At 29.6% G+C, this 23031-nt stretch overlaps 1 protein-coding gene and 1 long non-coding RNA gene across 4 annotated transcripts; both read left to right on the top strand.

Moving 5' to 3' along the window:
* The first annotated feature begins 305 nt into the window (after window positions 1-305).
* Window positions 306-13426, top strand: LOC113005932. 3 transcript variants are annotated; one of them, XR_005574406.1, is made up of 4 exons: window positions 306-803; window positions 4682-4806; window positions 5153-5244; window positions 11371-13426. It is a non-coding gene; the product is annotated as an uncharacterized LOC113005932 (long non-coding RNA). The 3 variants fall into 3 exon arrangements; XR_005574407.1 differs by lacking the exon at window positions 11371-13426 and adding an exon at window positions 7122-7814; XR_005574405.1 differs by lacking the exon at window positions 11371-13426 and having other exon boundaries at window positions 5153-6129.
* Window positions 13427-18792: 5366 nt separating this feature from the next.
* LOC105205065 (ecdysteroid-regulated 16 kDa protein) lies at window positions 18793-22634 on the top strand. Its single transcript, XM_011174364.3, has 4 exons — window positions 18793-19089; window positions 20979-21095; window positions 21461-21642; window positions 22403-22634. Exons 1-4 carry the CDS (start codon window positions 19005-19007, stop codon window positions 22484-22486), a joined length of 468 nt encoding a protein of 155 aa, XP_011172666.1. The 5' UTR covers window positions 18793-19004; the 3' UTR covers window positions 22487-22634.
* The last annotated feature ends 397 nt before the right edge of the window (window positions 22635-23031 follow it).

The raw sequence follows: 23031 nt of genomic DNA, 5'->3' as shown, positions 1-23031 counted from the left end.
AACTAGCGGTTTCCGGTAACACGGAAAAAGTGGGGCCCACTTGAAAGTGGGAGTTAAAATGACCAATCAGAAAACGCCTTGATGTAAGTCGGTAAGAGTGAACATCTGCTCACTCGATTTTCGTGTGATAGCATTGATGAACTGGTCTCTCCAACCACCAACAATAGGTCTGTTCGAGTTGCTTGAAATCCCCAAAAATGTTTGCACTCGAGATGAGATAAATATATATTCGATTGTAAGAAAAAGAGAGGCGACAAAGAAATTAATTCAAAAAGGGCAGCAACACGAACAGGCCTAATGCAGAGTAACGGATGGTTTATGCAGGCAATAACATTTAACTTATGCAGGATCTGGTAAAGTTCAATACTAGAATTTCAAGGCTACTGTTTATTGAGACCTCGGTAAACAGAAGCATTGAAATCCTAATAATGAACTTTACCGGTTCCGGCATAAGTTAATGGTTATTGTCTGCATAAATAAGCTTCTTCTATTCTCTTTTCTGAAGACTCCCTTGACCCCCCTTCTACAATCCATTTAATTTCCCACTTCACTACCAGATGGCAGTAATTTTTTGTTTCCCATGTTAAGTACAGAGCTTTCATTTCTCATAGTATATGTTCTGTAGTTAAAACTAACTCACGTTCCAAAGCGGTTAGGTTAGGTTGCTTATTAAGTTGCAATCAAGTTGCTTATTAGTAAACTGTGCATCTATTGGGACCATTGGGACGGGAACTCAGACGTTCGGATCATCTTAGAAAATAAAATCCCGGAAGTAGGAGAGATTTTCTGAAAATCAGGATTGGGTAAGTTAATAAATTTTTTTTAACTAAATTAGATTAAAGTTAACGACACATAAAATTAATTTAGTTACGTTGTTACGTCTAGCGGACAAAAATTTTCTTTTTCTCACATCATCCGTCTTAAAATTAAACGGTAGAAGCAATTAAAACTAAATTCAGAAACGCCTTTCGACTAATCAAATAGATTCGAAACCATGCTGAAATAATACTCAACTTTAATTTCACGATCACACAGTTATTCAGTATACTAAACTTAATCATAAATCGCCATGGCTAAATTTCTAATAAACATTGTGCGAATAGAATAAGACGCGAAATCGGAATAAATCACAATACGGCCCTAGCACATGCGATCCTCGCGTCGCATGGCTCCAATGAGTAAAAAGACACAGGAGGGAGCATTTGGCGCAACGATTGGAGACGGAAGTAGCTATATAAAGGCTATAGCCTAGTTTACACCGAGTACTTGATACACGTACTACCTAGTAATTTTCTATTAAATTATATTAATTTCGGCAATAAATTTAAAGAATAGTATACTAAGCTGGTACAATATGAATTGAGATAATTAAATATATGTATCATGTATACACGCATCGTCGAAAGTAAGATAATTTAATAGAAAGTTACGAGTTAGTACGCGTATCAAGTACTCGGTGTAAACTAGGCCAATGTTCCGTTTCACGCATGATACGCATGATGTATCATTTTGTCCTTGTTTAACATTTGAGGAATTACAAGGATGGGCCATGCGCATTATGCGTGAAACGGAACGTAGCCAAAGTGGACGCTTAAAATGGCTGTTTAAGGAGCCATTTTACAATGCCACGCCAATTGGCTTGACATTGTAGCTCTTTTTCTCACAAGCTTTTTCTCTCTTTCTAATGTCGTCACAAAAAGTGGACGCTCAAAGCTGCGTTCAGATTCCTCACCAGGATGCACCTAGGCATCATTCCATCCTTATTTAACATTCGGTAAACAATAGCGTTTTCGATTGGGAAAAAGTTAGTGCGCACCAGTGCGCACTCAGTTCACGCCAACACTGGACAAGTTCCATGAATTGCATTGAATAGTGTAAATGCAAAAGAACACGCCCAAATTTTCAGTGCAAGTGTCACTTGAGTTAATTATAATAAATTACGCGAAAAAGAAAAAAAGTAACCTCGAAAAAGTAATCTCGTGCTCAGTAAGTAATGATTTTTACTATATGTAATTAAATAGTATATAATCATTAAAAAAATGTTATTATATTACATCAAGTAATTAATTATATTTTAAAAAAGATATAAAATTGATGTACTTGTATAAAAGATATAACACTTACGGTGTCATTATCCATTTTTTTTACACATGCTACATAATTTACAGTTTTTGGAATCATTCTTCTAGTTCGGAAGATTGCAATTATTTCTTCTTCCTCGCTTGAACTAGAAGAAGATTTCAAAAATGTCTCCAAAATATTAAAAAGATCCAAATCCAAATTGCTCATTTTTTCAAATTTGAAACTTCGTTATTGGTTACAATAATGCATTGATGCTTGCATGCATCCAGTGCACTGAACTGGCACGGTCAAAATATCTCGAGCCACTTAGTGCGCACTGAGTGCGCACTATGCGAGTGTCGTGCGTTCAAACGAACACGTGACACTAGCCAAGTGCGCATTGGCACTGCCAATCGAACACGCGCCTGACATTGAGTGCAGCCAGTGCATCCCAATCGAAAACGCTAATAGCGTTTTTCATTGGGAAAACTAGTGCGCACTGAGTGTGCACTCGCCGCTGGCAATTGGACGTTTCGGTTCGCGCGATGACGGTGCCAACGGAAACGCCCAATTACCTGCAGCAAGTGCACATTCAGTGCGCACTGGTTTTCCCAATGAAAAACGCTATAAAAGATAAAACGACATCGGGGTGAACCCGGGTGGGGAATATGAACGCACTCCAAGATGGATCCATGACGTGCATCCGTCGTCCATTTAGGTTACCCCCACTACCGATGTAGTCCCTCCTGTGTTTTTTTACTCATTGCATGGCTCTCGCAACCACCGGGAAGCATCGCGCGCGCCGCCCCCTTGACGCGCAGCCCCTTCGAGCACCAGAAAATTTCTTGTACACAAGCGGTCATTAATGCCTTCCCTAAGGAGGTTAAGCACGTTCCAGACACATCCATTGCATCTAGGTTTTCATCATACGTGATTGTTAAATCTGACCAATCTGGCAAGTCAGATTTAACAATCATGCATGATGAATACCTAGATGCGATGCGTGTTTGGAACACGCCTAATCTTCTTAAGGAAGGCATTAATGACCGCTTGTGTATCAGAGAGGAACTTGAGAGCGGCCACGGCTGTGTTCCGTTTTTACTGGCAGTGCAGTAAATGTGACGTCATGACAGTACACTCTCACAACTGTTCCAATATTACTGCATTACTGCCAGCACTGCTATAGCATCGTATTACGGAACAGCATTGCAGTAGCCATATTGCACTGTAGCTACCTCACCTTGGAAGCTGCAGTAGTCACAGTGGCAATATGGCTACCATTCATGACGTCATTGATGTTACTAGATGCTGTCGCAGTGCGCTGCGTACCAATAACGGAATGGTTTTTTCATCACTGCCAGTACTGGCAGTTATATCGGAACACAGCCCACGCCGGCCTTTTTCTTATAACGCTAAAATTTCCGACGCACTAACGACGCACATCCATTCTGGTCGGAATATGAACTAAAATTACATCCATTTTGTGACTCCGTCGATAAAGATAGTTCGAGTCTGTGCTAAATTCATGTAGTGGGGGTACCACCACCACATTATAATTATCAAAATAATTTATCAAAATAATATTAAAGAATCGATATTTTTCAAGTTTTTTTAACTTTTTACCTTGAAGATGACTTTCTTGGTGATTTTTATTATCATATTTGTAATCAGCGCATCAAAATACAGTAGTATACCAATTGGCAATCAAATCGGCGGGTTCACCTTTTCAAAATTCTACCCAAAAATTAAAAGAAAGTTCAATGTTTAATTAAATTCAAGTAAATATTTTGTTACTTTTATAAATGTTTATTGAATTCAAGTAAATATTTTGTTGCTTATATAAATGTTTATTAAATTCAAGTAAATATTTTGTTACTTTTATAATAAAGATATAAATTGTAAATTTTTTACATTGCAAAATTGTTTATTCAAATCTAATGAATATTGACTGTATTGAAGAAACTATTTCTTATAATGAATCATTTTTTAAATATAAAAATTATTTTCTTAAATTAATTGAAAATTACTAATTTATAAAAAGAAAATTTATATTTCAATAAACATTTACTGTATTCCATAAAATAAATTTGGTAATTAGTGAATAATTTATTAAAAAGAAAAATTGCGTTCTTTAAATTAATTACCTTATTTTGAAAAAATGCGCTCACAGTACTATACAAACACATGGTTTACTAAAATTAAAGAAAATTTTTTTTTTAGTAAATTTTTTTCTCAGTGTATATAATGTAAAATATAACCTTATATATGATGATAAAATACAATCCTATTAAATAAAATTATCATTATTAAAGTAATTATTAAATATTAATAAGAGCATTATTTCAAAATGATCAGTTAACTTTCCTCGTAAGTTAATCAATATTCGTACCAATAGTAAATCACCTGCTACTAAATATTCGTTCTACATGTGCTGAGGATGGTACCGATGCATTATACTATCATTTATACAAATATAAAAATTAACGTAGAAAAAAGTGAATAAATTAATGTTTAAAAGTGGCTAATTAAAGTTAAAAATTAATGCATTTAAAATTATTTAAATTAAGTTAAAAGTTATTGATTTTTTAACTTTTTGTTTAACTTTTAACTTTTTAACTAGTTACTACCCAAACCTGCTGAAAATAAGTCAAAGAAGTGAAGATTTAATTGCTACGACTTAACGGCCAGATTAGTCAAAGCGTGGCTCCTTTTAACGATGAGTTTCCGGCAACATCTGAACAAAAGGTACCCGCATTTCATTCCTCTGTCTCTCTCACTCTCAAATCGTTCATTGTAGAAATCAGATAGTCGATTGTTGAAACAACTCGTTAACACTAGAACTACGGTACAATTTCTCACGAAAAACACGCGATTGGAAAAATCATGTTAATTAGTTCCCTTTTTCAACTTTTATATAAGTAAACTTCATGCACAATCACAAAATTACAAGATTCTACAAGCAATAGATTATGAAGTTAATACGAAAAACTGAAACGATCATTTTAACCGCGGCCATCGTTCTAGTGTTAACCAAAATCAAAAATAACGATGCGCAGTTTGATATGAATTGAAATATGAAGCATTATTTCAGCACGAAGATTTTGCTTAACGGTCAGATTAGCAGAGAACTCTACATCGGAGCGCGACTTTAACGACGAGCTTCCGGCAACATCTGAGCAAAAGGTACCCATCACATTTTATTCATCTGTCTCTCTCACTCTCAAGCCTCTACTAAGCTGGCCGCAGACCATCGAAAATCAAGTTCTTATCTAGTCAAAAATTTATTTAGGCGCTAATTTTGTACCACAGTTCGAATATTGGTGCTCAAACCGTTTAACAGAAACTTTGGTAAAAAGGGGGAGGGTTGACATCCAGCTTGATGTCAACTTTGAATCCTGTTATATTACGATTATTTGTATTTTCTATGTTATTTTAGTACTGAAAATATACGAACATGAAAGTCTGTAAGTATTGTTTTCCTAGGTCGCACTGGGTATATAGTGATAAACAAGTATCTATGTTTTTTATTTATTTTAATGGTTTCTTTAAGCACTAAATTAGCACTAAATTCTAATGCACTTGTTTCGTGTTTGTGATCATTATATATGTCTACTTTTTTGTTATAAGGAGGTCCAGCTTAATGTCAAACTGAACCTCCACTTTTTACCAAATTTCCTGTTAAACGGTTTGAGCACCAAAATTCGGACTGTGGTACTAAATTAATATCTAAATAGCACTAAATTTTTGACTAGATAAGAACTTAATTTTCGATGATGGGGGGGGGGGGGTCCAGTTTAATAGAGATAATATTTTCTTGTAATGGTTCCTCAATGAAGATTAATGTTTTTAAGAAGTGTCTTTTCTTTCGCCGTGAGAATACCGTAAAAGTTTGAGTGCAAAACTAATTTCAAATTTAGTTGAACTGCACTAGTGCGCACTGGTGCATATTAAAGCCGCTGTACACTGATCTGATCTCATTTAAAAATAAAATATAAGTATCTTGAATGATAAAATATATATTTTACCAAATAGCATAATAAAATATTGATTGAGTATTTCACAACTTAATCAGTTTATATATTTATATTAATACATATCGTTTGTCGATTAGTGTACGGCGGTTTTAATGTGCACCAATGCGCACTAATATGTCCAACTAAATTCGCTATAAGTTTGACACGGAGAAGCGTGCACGTTTGAGCGCAACATTTGGGGGCTCGTCCGAGATAGGACGAGCAAAACGAGTTTTCTTTACAAAAACAAACGTACAAGCAGTAAATTATGACTTTTGTGCATACTCCTCGAAAGGGAATGAGCACGCGCTCGTCGGGAAACGTTGTACGTTCTCCGGAAGTGGTCGAAAGATCGAGCTTGCGGTTGTCGGTAGATGTCGAACTGGCGACAGAGGCTGCCGAGACGAAGGGTACTGTAGGCGTCCCGTGCCGCAAATTTATTTTAGAATACTGTAGAAATGTCTATAGATCTGAATGTGTTTTTTGAAACAGATATTGCATATACGGAATGGGGTTCTTCTTATACGACTTTTATAATTTTTAATAAGGTAATACGTATGTTCATTACCTTATTAAAAATTATAAAAGTCATATAAGGAGAACCCCATTCCGTATATGCAATACCTGTTTCAAAAAACACATTCAGAACTATAGACATTTCTATAGTTCTGAATGTGTTTTTTGAAACAGGTATTGTTCTAAAGTAAATTTGCGGCAGGGATTACTACGTTCGATGATGGAGCTTTGTATAAAGCTGGATACAGACTTAGCAAACAAACAGCGAATGTTCGTTGTTATCATTTAGTAGATATATACGTTAAAGTAAATGCGAATAGAACGTTTGATTTGCATTTGACTTGATTTGCTTACGAGGCGATACATACATCAAAGAGAATTTGTGCGCGATATCAACGTTTACAAGTACGTTTGCAATTGTTCGTTCGGTGTTGGTTTGCTGGTGTATACCTAGCTTAATGAAGTAGAAGTGTAGATAGGCATGAGGACGAACCTCTTGAATGTCTTCGGCAGAATAAGGAATTTTTTCAGTGTCTGCAGGAAGAGCAGCTTCGACAAACACAAAGCCAATCGTTAACTAATTTAAATTCCGCTTTAGATTCTTACGAAAATATTGAATTTAAATTAAAAAAGCAGGACCCTTGGAGGGTCAAAAAATTTGATTTTTTTTATTGCATGTTATGAAAGTACATATTTTTAATAATCTATCTTTAAATTTTTATCAAAACATTTAAAAAATTACGGAAGTTATAACATTTTATTCGAAGCGGTAAAAATTTTTACATAGTATTTCTTTTTCATTTTATTTCATTATTTTCCATTATAATAAGTTACACTTTATTTCAAAGTATCTGACTAACAATGCTTCTACTCATCGCCACAAGCGTCACAGGAAGATCTTTGCACTATTGCAATATGAAGATGGGTGTGTGTGTGTGTGTGTGTATGTGTGTGTGTGTGTGTTTGTGTAATGTCTGTAAAGGATTACTCGTGTTTAATGTTTACTGTTTGATTGAATTTCATACGAACGTAAAGATAGACCGAAAAGGTACAAAATTTAACCGTTCTTGTGTAAATCGCCAACAGAAAAAAAAATTTTAAGGAAAGTATCAAAGAAAAGATAAACAACGGCCCTAAGCAGCAAGCAATATTTTTTAAATATTTTTTAAATGTTTGTTTTTCATTAAAATTTATTTCCACAACTTTTTCGGGAAAAAATATTTATTGAACATTTAACATTTTTTTTCATTGAATATTTATTAAAAATAATGATTTCTGAAAAACGTTTTTAAAACGTTTACTTGATATTATTTAAACATTTAATTTTCATAAATTATTCATTTCAAAAAATAATTTCAGTTAACATTTTTACATTATCAAACGTTCATTTAACGTTTTATAAATATTTATTTGTTATTAATTATTTATTTAAAAAATTTATTTTAAAAAACATTTTTTTAACATTTATTTTATATTATGTAAATATTTGTTATTAATTATAAATTAGACAAAATGATTTTGTTGTCAGTAAACATTTGCGTAACGTTTGTATAATATTTTTCAATATTTCATCTTTATTAATTATTTATTTGACAAAATAATTTTAGTTAACATTGTTTATAACTACAAATTGAACAAGAATGCCTTTTACGATCGCAGCTAGGTCTTCGTGCTTATATTGTTTGTGTGATTTTTTTATACTTTCCTCAAGTTCAATGAATTTTTATAAGTTTATTTATTATTATGTAAATTATTTATTTTTTATTAATTATTTATTTAGTAAAAGATTTTTGGTAAATATTTTTCTAACATTTATTTAATATTTTATAAATATTTATTTTCTATGAAGCACTCGTGTAAAAAAATTATTTCAGTAAACATTTTATAAATTTTTATTTAATATTTATTTAATAATAATTTATATTTATTTTTTATTTGTAAAATTATGTTTATTTAATATTTAAATTATTCAGTTTTCAATTAGTATGTATTTTTAAATCCATTTAAAAAAACGTTTCAGTTTTTACATATTTATTTTATATAATTATTTGGAATAATGATTTAAAATAAAATGATAAGAATTTTTTCATATTTAATTCAATTATTGTGCCATACTGATTTTTTTTTAGTTGTATTCTTATTTAAACAAATAATAGAAGAGTTATTCTAGATGCTACTTATTCGAGAAAATCAGTAAAGAATTGTAAGTATGATTATATGAATAATATGCTTTAAATTTTGTACATGTGTTTTATTTTTTCGATAACACATATTGATTTGATTTATCAGTTATACAGTATACACGTATCAGCACAAAGTGTTCGTAGTATTTCATCACGAGGGATCAGTTCGCAGCGATCACAGAGGTTTAAGCAACTTCACCGGAGTAACGACTTGGACGGGTAGCCGCTTGGGAATTTCCGAAAAAAAAATTCCCGAGAAAAACCTCTTCAAAGCTGACACTTCCACAATTAAAATATAATAAAATTCTACCATAATATATTTCACAGAGAAAAAAATCTTTTTTTATTTAGAAAACATTTTTATTTTTTCTTTATATAATTTTAAGAAAACATTTTTTTAACGTTAAAATAAACATTTTTGAAATAATTGTAAAAACATTTAAAAAGTTTTTTTCTGATTATTTTAATATTTAAAAAACATTTTCTGCAAACATTAAATAAACGTTCCTTTACCGTTTAATAAATATTCTCTTCAAATCATTAAAAAATGTTTTTATAACATTTAAAAAAAGTTTTTTTTTTTAAGTTGAAATAAACGTTTCTTTTTTTTAATGAAAAAAAAGACTACCCATTATTTTTAACGTTTTTGAAAACATTTTCTAATTTCAAAAACATTTTTTCAATATTTTTCTCTACTTGGGATATATTCGAAATACTTCTCTTTATCGTTAGAACCAGCGAAATTTAATTATATTACTGTTCTTTTTTTACCTTAAACTTTCAAAATTTTTAATAATTTTTTAAAGTTCATTTTTACTTATATAATAATTATTTTAAAAATACCTTGATTTTAATAATTCTGGTTCCAACGATAATCAAACATCTGTAGATTAAAAATCTTCATTAAGACAAATACAATAGCAGAATTAATGATGAGGAAAAATGAGCTTGAGAGCCACGCAAGATGTCAGGTACGAATAAATAAATAACAGCATAAATCCAATGATAAACGTTTCGACCTTTAATGTCGGTCATCCTCAGTATAAAAGTCAAAAAATTAGAAATTGTGATGAGCCGCGATGTACATCCTCTATCCTCGTAACATAATAAACAACCTCAAGGAGCATGTGCCGAGACAAGAGCTTCGAAAAATCAACATGACTTGATTTGCTCTAGGCACCAAAACTCGTGTCACAGTAATATGAGGAAAGATGTTACATCTTGGAAGGAATAGATACAAAAAATGCAATAGATACAAATGGAATAGATACAAAAAATGCAACAATAGCAGAAATTTTTGTGAATCAGGTGATTTCTAGATTTGGCGTTCCTTTGTAAATTCATACTGATCAAGGTAAGATAATTTTGAATTTCGGTTATTTTAGGAATTATCTCGTTTATTGGGAATAAAAAAGATTCTAACTACTCAATTTTATCCTCATGCTAATGGGCAGGCTGAGCGACAGAATCAAACACTTTTGAGTTTCTTGGCAATGTTTGTTTCAGAAAATCAAATAGATTGGGATCGTTGGATTTTTGGTACGAGGTCGTTCAGTAAGTCTTTAACCTTTAGACCGCCGGCATTGGATCTATTGTAATTTTCCCTTAAAAAGTTCTCAAAACATTGTACTTATATCTTGGATATAACCTAATGTAATGGGAAATCTGCCGTAGCGTCTATATTTAGACTTTCGGCGACTATCGGTAAGGAAAAAATTTAAAATTTAAAATTTGGCCAAAAAGGTCGTTTTCGTAGGTTTTAATATTTTGGAGTCACTGAATATGATAGCGAAGTTAATTTTTGCAAATATTCGATTCTTATGCCCATGCGCTAAAATTGCATGAGCTTTATGACTCCGTTAGTATTATATCCAGAGCCAATGACGAGGACGTAGAACAGACAATGTGGCTGCATTTTTTGTTTTTATTTGTTGTTTTTTATTTGTATACGCGGTGGAGAGGGGAGGGGATACGTATTGAACCTCCTGTACACATTTTTGAGTGTTTAGATGAGTTATTCCAAAGAAATTTTATTTAAATTTTCCGGCGGTCTAAAAAAAGATAGAAAAACAAATTATTTTGAGAAGATTTTTTTGTCATTCTTCAACATAATCTCCTTTTAGCTCGATACACTTTTTCCAGCGCTTCTTTAACTTTTTGAAGTCAAAAATATGATTTTCTAAGGTTCTCAAAAAAGGCATTTGTTTGGCCGATGATCTTCTCGTTTGACGTGAATCGTTTTCCGCTGAGCCTTTTTTCAAGTTTGGAAATAAAAAAAGTCACTGGGTGCTAAATCTGGTGAATATGGAAAACGATGACTCGGAAAACGATTCACGCCGAACGAGGTCATCGCCCAGATACCTATTTTGAGACCCTTCCGAAATCCTATTTTTTAGACTGCTTAAAAAAGTTAGAGAAACGCTGGAAAAAATGTATCAAGCTAAAAGGAGATTATGTTGAAATACAAAAAATTCTACCTAAAATAATTTGTTTTTCTACTTGTTCAAAGAATTCGACATCGGAAGACATCATTGGAAGATTTTTCTTAATTATTAATTGTTGTTAATTATTGTTAATTAAAAAAAATTTTTTTAAAGGTATTTTGAGCTGAAAGGAAGAAGAAGGAAAAAGAAGAACAAAAGAAAATAAACAAAAGAAGACAAGACGCAAGACATGATTATTCAGCCGGGATAGAATACATATATATATTTTATAAATGGATGCGTATATGTCTAAACACATGTATTGTATCTATAAATATAATACGTGATACACACGGGCAGTAAAAGTTTATGTGCTTTGTTAACTGTTTCTATTATTATGCGGTAAACAAAGCGATAATGAAAACAACTCTTGAGACATTTATATTAAATAGAAAATTTGTATAATCTATTGCAAGCTATTAGAAGTGCTTCATACAAATAATAAAATAACAATAAAAGTGTCATTTAAGAAAAGAGTTTAAGAAAAAAAAATTGTAAAATGAGTGTAAACACTAGAAAAAGGAAATGTTCTCTTACAGACAAAAATGATATAGTATTAAAGAGACTGCGCATAGAATTAATACGCATAGATTCAAGTAAAAGAGAAAATTTAGAATTTCTTAGCGATTTACAAGATGAATCTAGACAAGATAAATTTTGTACAGATCATCATACTCAACACCACAGACATCAACTTCTAATCACTTGATCAAACTTATGTATCAATTAGACTTGTCAGTACTTTGCTCGCTTAGAAAGTTTACGTGAACATAAATATCCTTTATTATCATTAATGTTTGAAGATTCTGAAATTGATAAATTTAATAATGTAATAATTTGTTATTCGTCATGAAAAGAAGTCAATTCATATACGAATTGAATATGTAGATGAATACTATACAGAAAGTAGTATTAGCTATGGCAAATTATTTTCTAAACGCAACTCTTTACTTAATAGTTATTTTAATGTTTTTGTTAAACGCATATTGAAAACAGATAATTTATTAACAGATGTAGAATATCTCATTATTTATACTAATTCAAAATTGAATCTTACAAAAGAGAAAACATTCAAAATAGGACGATCTAAAACTTTTTATTTTTTTAAATTTGATAACGTACAAATTGGAGAATGTGACATTTTAAAAGATTTTTTATTTACAAATGATGATACACAAGAGGATGGTTTTTATCGGTTTTCACTAGATAAAACAAGAGAGAAGCTTTTAAAACAGTTGGAATTTTTGCCTTCTACAAACAAAGTAGTACAAAAAAGAAAACTTACTCAGGAATTTGATAAAAGAATAAAAGCAGCATGTTTAGATAAAATAGTATTTGCAGTTAAACAGCCCAATAGAGAAAAACTGAGCAGCATTGTAAAAATTGAAATGAAAAAAAATGGTAAAGATCAAAATGATTATGTAGCATTGCAAGAAAGAATATTATGTGACTTAAAAACTTCAGACCAGTATGTAAAACGTGGAATCGATGTATCCGGAATTATATATCAGTTTAATTTATTAATGAGCTTCCTTCATGATACATTTGTGCATAAAAATGTATTTTCCATAAACTTTGGAAATAATGATAACAGCATTGCTATCTACCATCAAAACAGAATTTCTTATCTATATGTTCATAACGCAGATATTAATATAGACAGTAGTCAGTTGTTCTCCTTCTCAGAGAAAGAAAATATGTTCTGTATTAATAAATATTTTACACTATTTGTTGAAAACTTTAGTGAGAATATAGAATATTTAATTTTGTACACTAACGCAAACTTAGATCTGACAAAAGAAAAGAGGTTAAAAATAAGGATATCTAATGATACCTGTCTTTCAAAATTTGATAGCGTTAATATTTGTGAGGAATATAGAGTTTTAAGAAATATAGAGTTTTAAGATATTGTTCCCCTATGAACAAAAATGATATTTATCAATTCTCGGAAGATATAACACGAGAGAAGATTATAAAGATGTTAGTGTTGCCATCTTTCCTGCAAAAAGAAAAAGATGAGGGACAACTTTCTAATGAAAATGAAAGAGAAAAAAAAGAAAAGTTTTTAGATAAATTGATATTTGCGGTTAATCAGCCAGATAAGAAAAAATTAAATACTCTTATTAGAAATAAGATAACTCAGTTACACAATTACGCATACAGCTATGAAGAATTACATGAATTAGCGTTACGTCGGATAGAGTCCTATGAATTCGGCCCTATTACACAAGAAATAATGGAGAAGATTCTTGAAGAAATAAAAAATAATAAATCCAGTTACCAAACAGCTCAAAGTAAACATAATAATAATAAAATTAAATTTACTAGATGTGTTGTTCGCAGTGCTTAAGCATCTGAATTTAACAAATTCTTAAATTTTTAATTAGAGGGGAAGGATTAAAATATTTAACAGTTCTGAGAAGAAAAAGAATAAATTTAACTAATGTGTCCAGTATTTTAAATAGATCGGGCGCTAAAGCTTTTAAGCATTCAAAGACCTATATGATCTGTGGTTTAATAACGAAGGACATAAAACACAATATTCAAAATCTCTAGAAAAAGAGGGAATAAATCTAGCTAATGTTTCCTCTATTTTAAATACATCAGGCGCTGAAGATCCTAAACTATTCAAAGATTTATACGAACTGTGGTTTGTATTTAAAATAGAAGAAACATTAGCTAGATTTATTCTCTCTTTTTCTTTAGCGCCTGATGTATTTAAAATAGAAGAAACATTAGCTAGATTTATTCCCTCTTTTTCTAGAGATTTTAAATATTGTGTTTTTTAAACCACAGGTCGTATAAATCTTTAAATACTTTAGGACCTTTAGCGCCTGATGTATTTAAAATAGAGTAAACATTAGCTAGATTTATTCCCTCTTTTTCTGGAGATTTTAAATATTGTGTTTTTTAAACCACAGATCGTATAAATCTTTAAATACTTTAGGACCTTTAGCGCCTGATGTATTTAAAATAGAGTAAACATTAGCTAGATTTATTCCCTCTTTTTCTAGAGATTTTAAATATTGTATTTTTTAAACCACAGGTCGTATAAATCTTTAAATACTTTAGGACCTTTAGCGCCTGATGTATTTAAAATAGAGTAAACATTAGCTAGATTTATTCCCTCTTTTTCTGGAGATTTTAAATATTGTGTTTTTTAAACCACAGATCGTATAAATCTTTAAATACTTTAGGACCTTTAGCGCCTGATGTATTTAAAATAGAGTAAACATTAGCTAGATTTATTCCCTCTTTTTCTGGAGATTTTAAATATTGTGTTTTTTAAACCACAGGTCGTATAAATCTTTAAATACTTTAGGACCTTTAGCGCCTGATGTATTTAAAATAGAGGAAACATTAGCTAGATTTATTCCCTCTTTTTCTAAAGCTTTTAAATATTGTGTTTTTTAAACCATAGATCGATATAAATCTTTAAATACTTTAGGACCTTTAGTGCCTGATGTATTTAAAATAGAGTAAACATTAGCTAGATTTATTCCCTCTTTTTCTGGAGATTTTAAATATTGTGTTTTTTAAACCACAGGTCGTATAAATCTTTAAATACTTTAGGACCTTTAGCGCCTGATGTATTTAAAATAGAGTAAACATTAGCTAGATTTATTCCCTCTTTTTCTGGAGATTTTAAATATTGTGTTTTTTAAACCACAGGTCGTATAAATCTTTAAATACTTTAGGACCTTTAGCGCCTGATGTATTTAAAATAGAGTAAACATTAGCTAGATTTATTCCCTCTTTTTCTGGAGATTTTAAATATTGTGTTTTTTAAACCACAGATCGTATAAATCTTTAAATACTTTAGGACCTTTAGCGCCTGATGTATTTAAAATAGAGGAAACATTAGCTAGATTTATTCCCTCTCTTTCTGGAGATTTTAAATATTGTGTTTTTTAAACCACAGATCGTATAAATCTTTAAATACTTTAGGAACTTTAGCGCCTGATGTATTTAAAATAGAGGAAACATTAGCTAGATTTATTCCCTCTTTTTCTGGAGATTTTAAATATTGTGTTTTTTAAACCACAGATCGTATAAATCTTTAAATACTTTAGGACCTTTAGCGCCTGATGTATTTAAAATAGAGTAAACATTAGCTAGATTTATTCCCTCTTTTTCTGGAGATTTTAAATATTGTGTTTTTTAAACCACAGGTCGTATAAATCTTTAAATACTTTAGGACCTTTAGCGCCTGATGTATTTAAAATAGAGGAAACATTAGCTAGATTTATTCCCTCTTTTTCTAAAGCTTTTAAATATTGTGTTTTTTAAACCATAGATCGATATAAATCTTTAAATACTTTAGGACCTTTAGTGCCTGATGTATTTAAAATAGAGTAAACATTAGCTAGATTTATTCCCTCTTTTTCTGGAGATTTTAAATATTGTGTTTTTTAAACCACAGGTCGTATAAATCTTTAAATACTTTAGGAACTTTAGTGCCTGATGTATTTAAAATAGAGTAAACATTAGCTAGATTTATTCCCTCTTTTTCTGGAGATTTTAAATATTGTGTTTTTTAAACCACAGATCGTATAAATCTTTAAATACTTTAGGACCTTTAGCGCCTGATGTATTTAAAATAGAGGAAACATTAGCTAGATTTATTCCCTCTTTTTCTAAAGCTTTTAAATATTGTGTTTTTTAAACCATAGATCGATATAAATGTTTAAATACTTTAGGACCTTTAGTGCCTGATGTATTTAAAATAGAGTAAACATTAGCTAGATTTATTCCCTCTTTTTCTGGAGATTTTAAATATTGTGTTTTTTAAACCACAGGTCGTATAAATCTTTAAATACTTTAGGACCTTTAGCGCCTGATGTATTTAAAATAGAGGAAACATTAGCTAGATTTATTTCCTCTTTTTCTAGAGATTTTAAATATTGTGTTTTATGTCCTGCGTTATTAAACCACAGTTCGTATAAATCTTTAAATATTGTTAACCGAGAGGGTTTCCGGATAGATGCCACGTGCGTTTTGGGCACTTTGCTGACGTTTTGCTAACATTGCAGCTTGCATCATCAGGGCTGAGAGCTCCGATATTGAGTTCCCTTTGGTTGTGGTAGTCCTTATATATCCCCGTTGCGCCCGGTGGGGGTTGGGGTGGGGAGTTTGACTTGGTCAGCCAATCGGAGCGTTTTGATTGACCGGCCGGTCAATTAAGCGCCTGATCCATGTAAAATAGAGGAAACATTAATTATAGTTTACATATTCATTTTACATATAGAATGTTGGCCATTTTTGGAAAGAAAAATTACGTTTATATAAAGAAATTCATTAAGCAAAAATCAGTGCAAAAGTAACTTTTTTTTAGTTCCAAATGATTTTGAATGTTAAAAAAAATAAAATTTTGCAAATTTATTTTGATTTGCCGCAATTGTTACATAAGTAAAGGTGATGAGTGTCGCTCATCGGGCGTAAACATGGAAGAATAATATTGATACTTGATTTTACGATTTTTTTATATAATGGACAGCAATTGTCTTTACTAATAAAGGTCTTTCTTCTTCTTGTGTAGGATTAAACGACACACTGCCTGATACCCTTACAAAAAAAAACTGTAGAAATACAAACAAATTACTGATACACTATTGAAGAATTATCGAATTGAAGAGGATTAATATAATAATGTCACATACTCCATTTTAAGTTCTAATTAAATAATTCTAGCATATGGCAATTTCCAATAATTAACATCTTGTTAATTATTGCAAAATATGCAAAATTGTAGAGAACATTTCTGTTTAGTTTGACTGACTCTATCAGCTCGTGAGGTTTTACTTTAAAGAAATTTTTCTTTAAAATTGAATTGAGTCATTTAAACCTTGTGTAACCTCCAAAGGTTAAAAATTCTAAAAAAAAAGAGGAATAACTACAGTTGTCTAATTTAACTATAGTTGTCCAATGTGGAACAGTTAATGCTGCAACAACTTAGAATTATGCAATCTAATGAATTCACAAAGCTTCGGATACAGTCTGATAGCACGATTTATAAAAATACTGCATGGTGACACATTTGCCTTATTTTGTTTGTTTTTTGTTCGTAAGTTAAGGAATCGCTTGTTCCTGAATTTCACGCGGCGTTTGCGAAACTAATTGTAAGTCGGAATCACTTTTACTCCGACCGTGGAATTATGTTGTTCACGGATTCAAAGTCAGAGTCGCTCACTCGAAGTTCTGCAATATTCACAAACCTGTAAAATTTGTACACTTATTTATAACATTTGTTTGTGTAAGTGACTGTAAATATTTCTTGTAAATACTTTATTTAATGTTAATGTGAGAGTAACTTGGGTGTAAGAACTATAGTTACAACATACATTTAAATTGTTGAATTTACGACATAATTTTCGAGAATATTCTCCCAAGAAAATTTCGAAACAGTCTGGAAGCATGACGTATAAAAGTATTATTCGGAGATACATTCTTCTCTTTCAGCATTTAGTATACGAGAGTGCGAGATCTCGTCGTAAAAAACAATATGTGATTGCAGAAGATTCTGTTTTAAAAATTGATAAGTACAAAGAAACAGCTTTAAACTTTAGCTTTAAACTTTTGTAGAAATAGTTTTAAACTTTTTGTTTTATATAATTTTGTAAAACATTTATTGTTTTAATCGGATTTACGTTTAAGTTATGATAAAGAAATACTGTTTGTTTTTATTTTTTCTTAAGAATATCTTATTTAAACAATTAAATACTAATGTAAACGTGTATCTTTTTTTATACAACTTGTCGAACTATCTAGTTTAATTAAAAAATTCGCTGTATGTACATATATACACATATGTGTAAAAAATATAAAAATAATTTATATGTAAATAATAAAATCTCTAAGTATTGAAATATTGTAACATTGTAAACGGAAATGAAAGTATGATTCGAATAATTTTGTTTAAGGATGTATTGGCGGTAACGTCCTAACATTGACAATGCCTTGAAAATTTTATAAATTGTTTCTATTTATTATTTGAACACATGTTTAAAATCTGAAGTCAATCTTTTAACTCTGATTCACGAGTTATTCAACTTTAAATTTTGCACGTATTCTTATGATATTGCAATACATTTTCACTTATGTCAACGAAATTATTAGGAAGCAACATTATCAATATTGTGAAACTTTGTTTATGAATAAATAAAATACTGAACAATATTTCTAAACAAAAGTTTATATCGATTTACTAACTTGTTATTAAGATATCAATGCTAAAACGATGTGAAATTTCAGTAGATCTCAAATTTCTGAATAGGTGAAATGTAATGTCTGAAAACTATCGATTCGTTGTTTGTTATTCCGAAGATTTTTGACAAACCTAACAAATGCACCACAGTAATAATGCAACGTACGATACATAAAACTATAAAGATCTTAAAAAGAATATGTAAAATAATTGGAGTAATTTTCGTTATATTATTGTACGTAACAAAAAAATTCTGGCTTTACTGATTTATATATAGTATATATTTATTTTTATTTGCACATTATAAATTTTGTCTTTTATCATCATATTTTGTTATTAAAAATTTAATAACATTTTTCAATACATGTGGATGAGAAACCAAGAGATACCTAGCCATTTGTCAAACCATTTGTAACAACAATAGTCTATCATTAGAGTAATAACCTAAATTACGTATTCATGTTAGATAAGCGGGTATTATAAATTTAGGTGCAAAGATCTTACATGACATGGTTAATATCTGCATGAAGATCGTGGAAGAAACATGACGCGAATCAGTGTCTTTCCGTTATTAATATGTGTTCTGTGCGGCATAACATCCTCCTTTGCTTTCGTTTTGGAGGATTGTGGTAAGTTGGCACTCTAATAAGTTTGAAGAACTTTTCCATAAGAAGCTCAGTTATTATTTTCTTTATCAAGACTGCTCATTAATTTAATATGTTAATTATACTAATTAAAATAAACAAGACTAATAAAAAGTATTAAAATCTATTATTTGATCTATTATTTGATAGCAATAATTTTTGTATTGCCTATGAAATAAATAAATTTATTATCCTCATGTTCAAAATTTAATATTTCAATATTTTTATGTCTTGAATTATAATCTAGACAGCATCATTCAAAATTGGAATATTAGATTTTCAAAATGACTTATAAAAATGTTGTTAAATTATATAACATTAAAGAATATTTTTAATGCTAAAACACATTGTGCTATTAACAAAACCAAAATTTGCTTCCGTGACGTTTAAAGACTCTAGTTGAGCAATAAAGTTGATTAATCATAGCGATTAATAGTGGAGACTTATTCAAACTCCTCTTCTATCCCAAATCTTTTTTCTCATTCCATCTTTACACAACAAGTGATCAAAATTTCATAAATAGGGGAGGGGGTCTCCCTACATCTATAATGTGTTCTAGAGTTAAGATAACTTTAAGTCATCTTACGTCCCTATTTTAGGCCCTACGTGGTATTTTGGAACATTTTTTTCTTTTTATTTGTTAGACAATTCGAAATAACTAGATTTTATCTGACCAAAAATGTTACTCTTATGCATCAATAAAATATATAAAAGATATAAAAATAAATAATGATATATAAGATTTAAAGTTTGAAAATGGAAGAAAATATAATCAATAAAAATATTTTTTTAATGTATTATTAAAGTTGCCTCGAAAAAATACTAAAGAGTGATATCAATTAGCTAATTACTTATTATCGTTAATAATATTAAAGGTCAAGATTGGTATCAGATTACAGATCTCAACGAACAGGTTACAAATATGTAATGTTTATGGTGATCCGGTTTTTGATTTTAGAGATAATAGATCAAAAAGATTTCAAATTTTAATTAATTTCAAAGCGGATTTTTAAATACAAAAACTTAATAAAAAATAATTACTGATAATTCAGAACGTTGCAGGATGACTTTTTCCTCTGCACTACTTCGCAATTGTTAAATACTTTTATACATTAAAATTCGTCTTAACCTTTGATATCACTGAGTCAAAATAGGGCATATTTTGGTTTTACTCTTTATCAAAGAATTTGCAATAAAGAAATAATTTCATAACATTCTATATTTTATTATACGCACTTTACATATATATATTTTTTTTATTAAAGTTATGGACTTTTTTAAGCAAAAAATATTATGTTTTATGCAAAGTCTAATTACTAAAATTAATCGCTAATTTTTACTAAAAAAAAAGAATTAAGTATAAATAACAATTAATTTGGTAAATAGCGAACGATACGAATCTTATAAAATAATTTGAAGAAGTATTAGTGTTTCTAACGTATCAATTGATTTGCGTTGCGTTAATTATAAATTAGAGGAAGAATATTTACACAATAAAGACCTTATAAATTAAGAATACCGGCGTAATACCGGAAGCTAGTAGTATTACACATTAAGCTATTTAATTGATGTATACTTTGGATGTTTGTCTGAGTGTATATAATAACAGTAATTAGCGGTAATTAGCTAACATGTAATTATTATTACTGTAATTACAGCAAATCAGCAATACAAAAAGAGTATCTTTGATACGGATGTTTGTGTAATCATTAATAAATCGAATTAAAGTAAATTAAATTCACGTGTTGAATAAACATTTATAAATGTTATTTAACAATAAATTAATGTATAATACTTACGTATAAATCATTTATTTGTGATAATGTATACTTGATATATACAATTTTAAATTACTACTATACTACCCACTTTAGGTTCGGAGATAGGCAAGTTGACGGAACTTTCAATTTCATCCTGCCCCGATATGTCTGTTGAGAAATGCATATATACTCGTGGTTCCAAAGTAGATATAGTCGTCAAATTTTTAACAAGTAAGTAAAACAAATGTATTTCAATTATATTTCATAGGGATCATTTTTTAACGTTAGAAAAAGTTTTATATCTTTGAGAGGAGTCATTGTTGATACACATAGATAGTTATTAAGAGAGAGAAAGAGAGAAAAAGAGAGAGTGTTATTGATTCAAAATTATATCTTACTTACAATTTTTAATAAAAAGTTTATAATATTGATGCAATAATTTTATTTATAGAATATTGATAAAATTATATTAATATCAAACAAATCTCAAAAAATTGTCAAAAAAAAAGATTTTTTACGCACTGCTTACCGTGCTACCACTCTCATCAACCCTTTGTCTACTCTTTTTTGGTCATATTAATATATATTTTTTATAGGCAAAGATGTCTCGGAAGTTACAGTAAAAGCATTTGCTGTGATGCTGGACGTGCTTATACCCCTTCCTATAGAAAAACCTAACATATGCAATGATCCGAAAGGTGGGCTTAGTTGTCCGATAAAGAAAGATCAGGAGGTTCAGTACAAAACTTCATTAACTGTGGAGAAGAAAATTCCTCCGGTAATTTCTTTTTAAATCACATTTTTAGTTTTAAAGACATGGAAAAAATCGGTTCTTTTTTTTTCAATTTTTCTGCGAATTTTTTTGGTTTTTTTTCTAGGGTAGAAAAATTTATTGGAAAAATTCACGTGTGTTTGTAAAACATTTGCTTTTTTTCTGTAAAAAAATGATAGCGTACATTTAACTTAAATTAAATAAAGTTAATATGTTATATTCCAGACAAAATAAAAAAGTATAAAAAATGTCATAAAGACGCCCAAGAGATAAGAAATATTTTCTTTTTTTAAGCTGTCAAAGATATGAATTATCTTTAAAGAATTACAATAAATACATTATAGATATATATAAGTATATATAACGTTACCAAAATATTCTAGAAAAAATGTTGACCTTGATACAACACTTTTCAAAATTTAAAATTGTTATAATGGGCTAATATTTACTGCTGACATGGAAAAACGCGATTTATTAATTGTATATCACGATTTTTCGTGACAGTAATAAATATGAGTATGCTATAAAATTGAAAATATTTATACGTTATATTATACTGTGGCGATTGCTTCGCCACATACCCAACTGATAAAATTGAAAACTAACGAGTATAGTTAAAAAAATAGAGAGACGTTATTAGTTAGAGTCGATAATAATAATCTGAGTACCATATCATTATCCTCTTCTTCTATTGTATATTGTATATTAGTTTTAAAATGTTAATAATGTTATCATTAAATCATTTCCATTTTTTTTTTTTTTTTAGGTGAGTGTTGACCTTGTGTGGGAATTTAGAAATGAGAATGACGAAAAGATTCTGTGCCAAAAATTCCCGTTGAAAATTGTATAAAAATGTGGATTGAATAAAAATGTTAGTTTCTAAATAATAAACTTTGTTACACTTTTAACACACATGTCGATGCAAACTTCATTGATTAAAAATGTAACAATAAAAATAAACATTAAAATAATAAATAATTGAAAAATATTCTTAAAAACATTACTATTTTTTTTTAAATACTTGGTAGATAATTCTATTAGTCTTATTTAAGTTTACTCTTGAAGATACAGGATATTGCAAGGCGATTTATATGTTTTATATATTTTCTTTTATTATTTTTATTATTAAAAATATACTACAAGAAAAATTTTTCTGCCGATGTTTTATGTTCCAAAATACACAAGAAAATTTTTTAACTTATTTCAGCATCATTTTAATATGTCGCAATTGTTATTATCTTCATTTAATCGTACGCATAATGATTCACCAAAAGCACCAAAATTTTTAGAAATGTTTCAAAAATATTTCTAACTAAAAAAATGACATTTATTTTTTAGAAAGATTTCGAAATATGTCTGCAATATTTTAAAGATGTCTCTGGGATAAGAAAATGT

The sequence above is a fragment of the Solenopsis invicta genome, chromosome 3 (genome assembly GCF_016802725.1).
Source record: "Solenopsis invicta isolate M01_SB chromosome 3, UNIL_Sinv_3.0, whole genome shotgun sequence".
NCBI lineage: Eukaryota > Metazoa > Arthropoda > Insecta > Hymenoptera > Formicidae > Solenopsis > Solenopsis invicta.
Note: the sequence above shows the minus strand (reverse complement) of the source record. Positions and strands in the feature narration are given on the sequence as shown.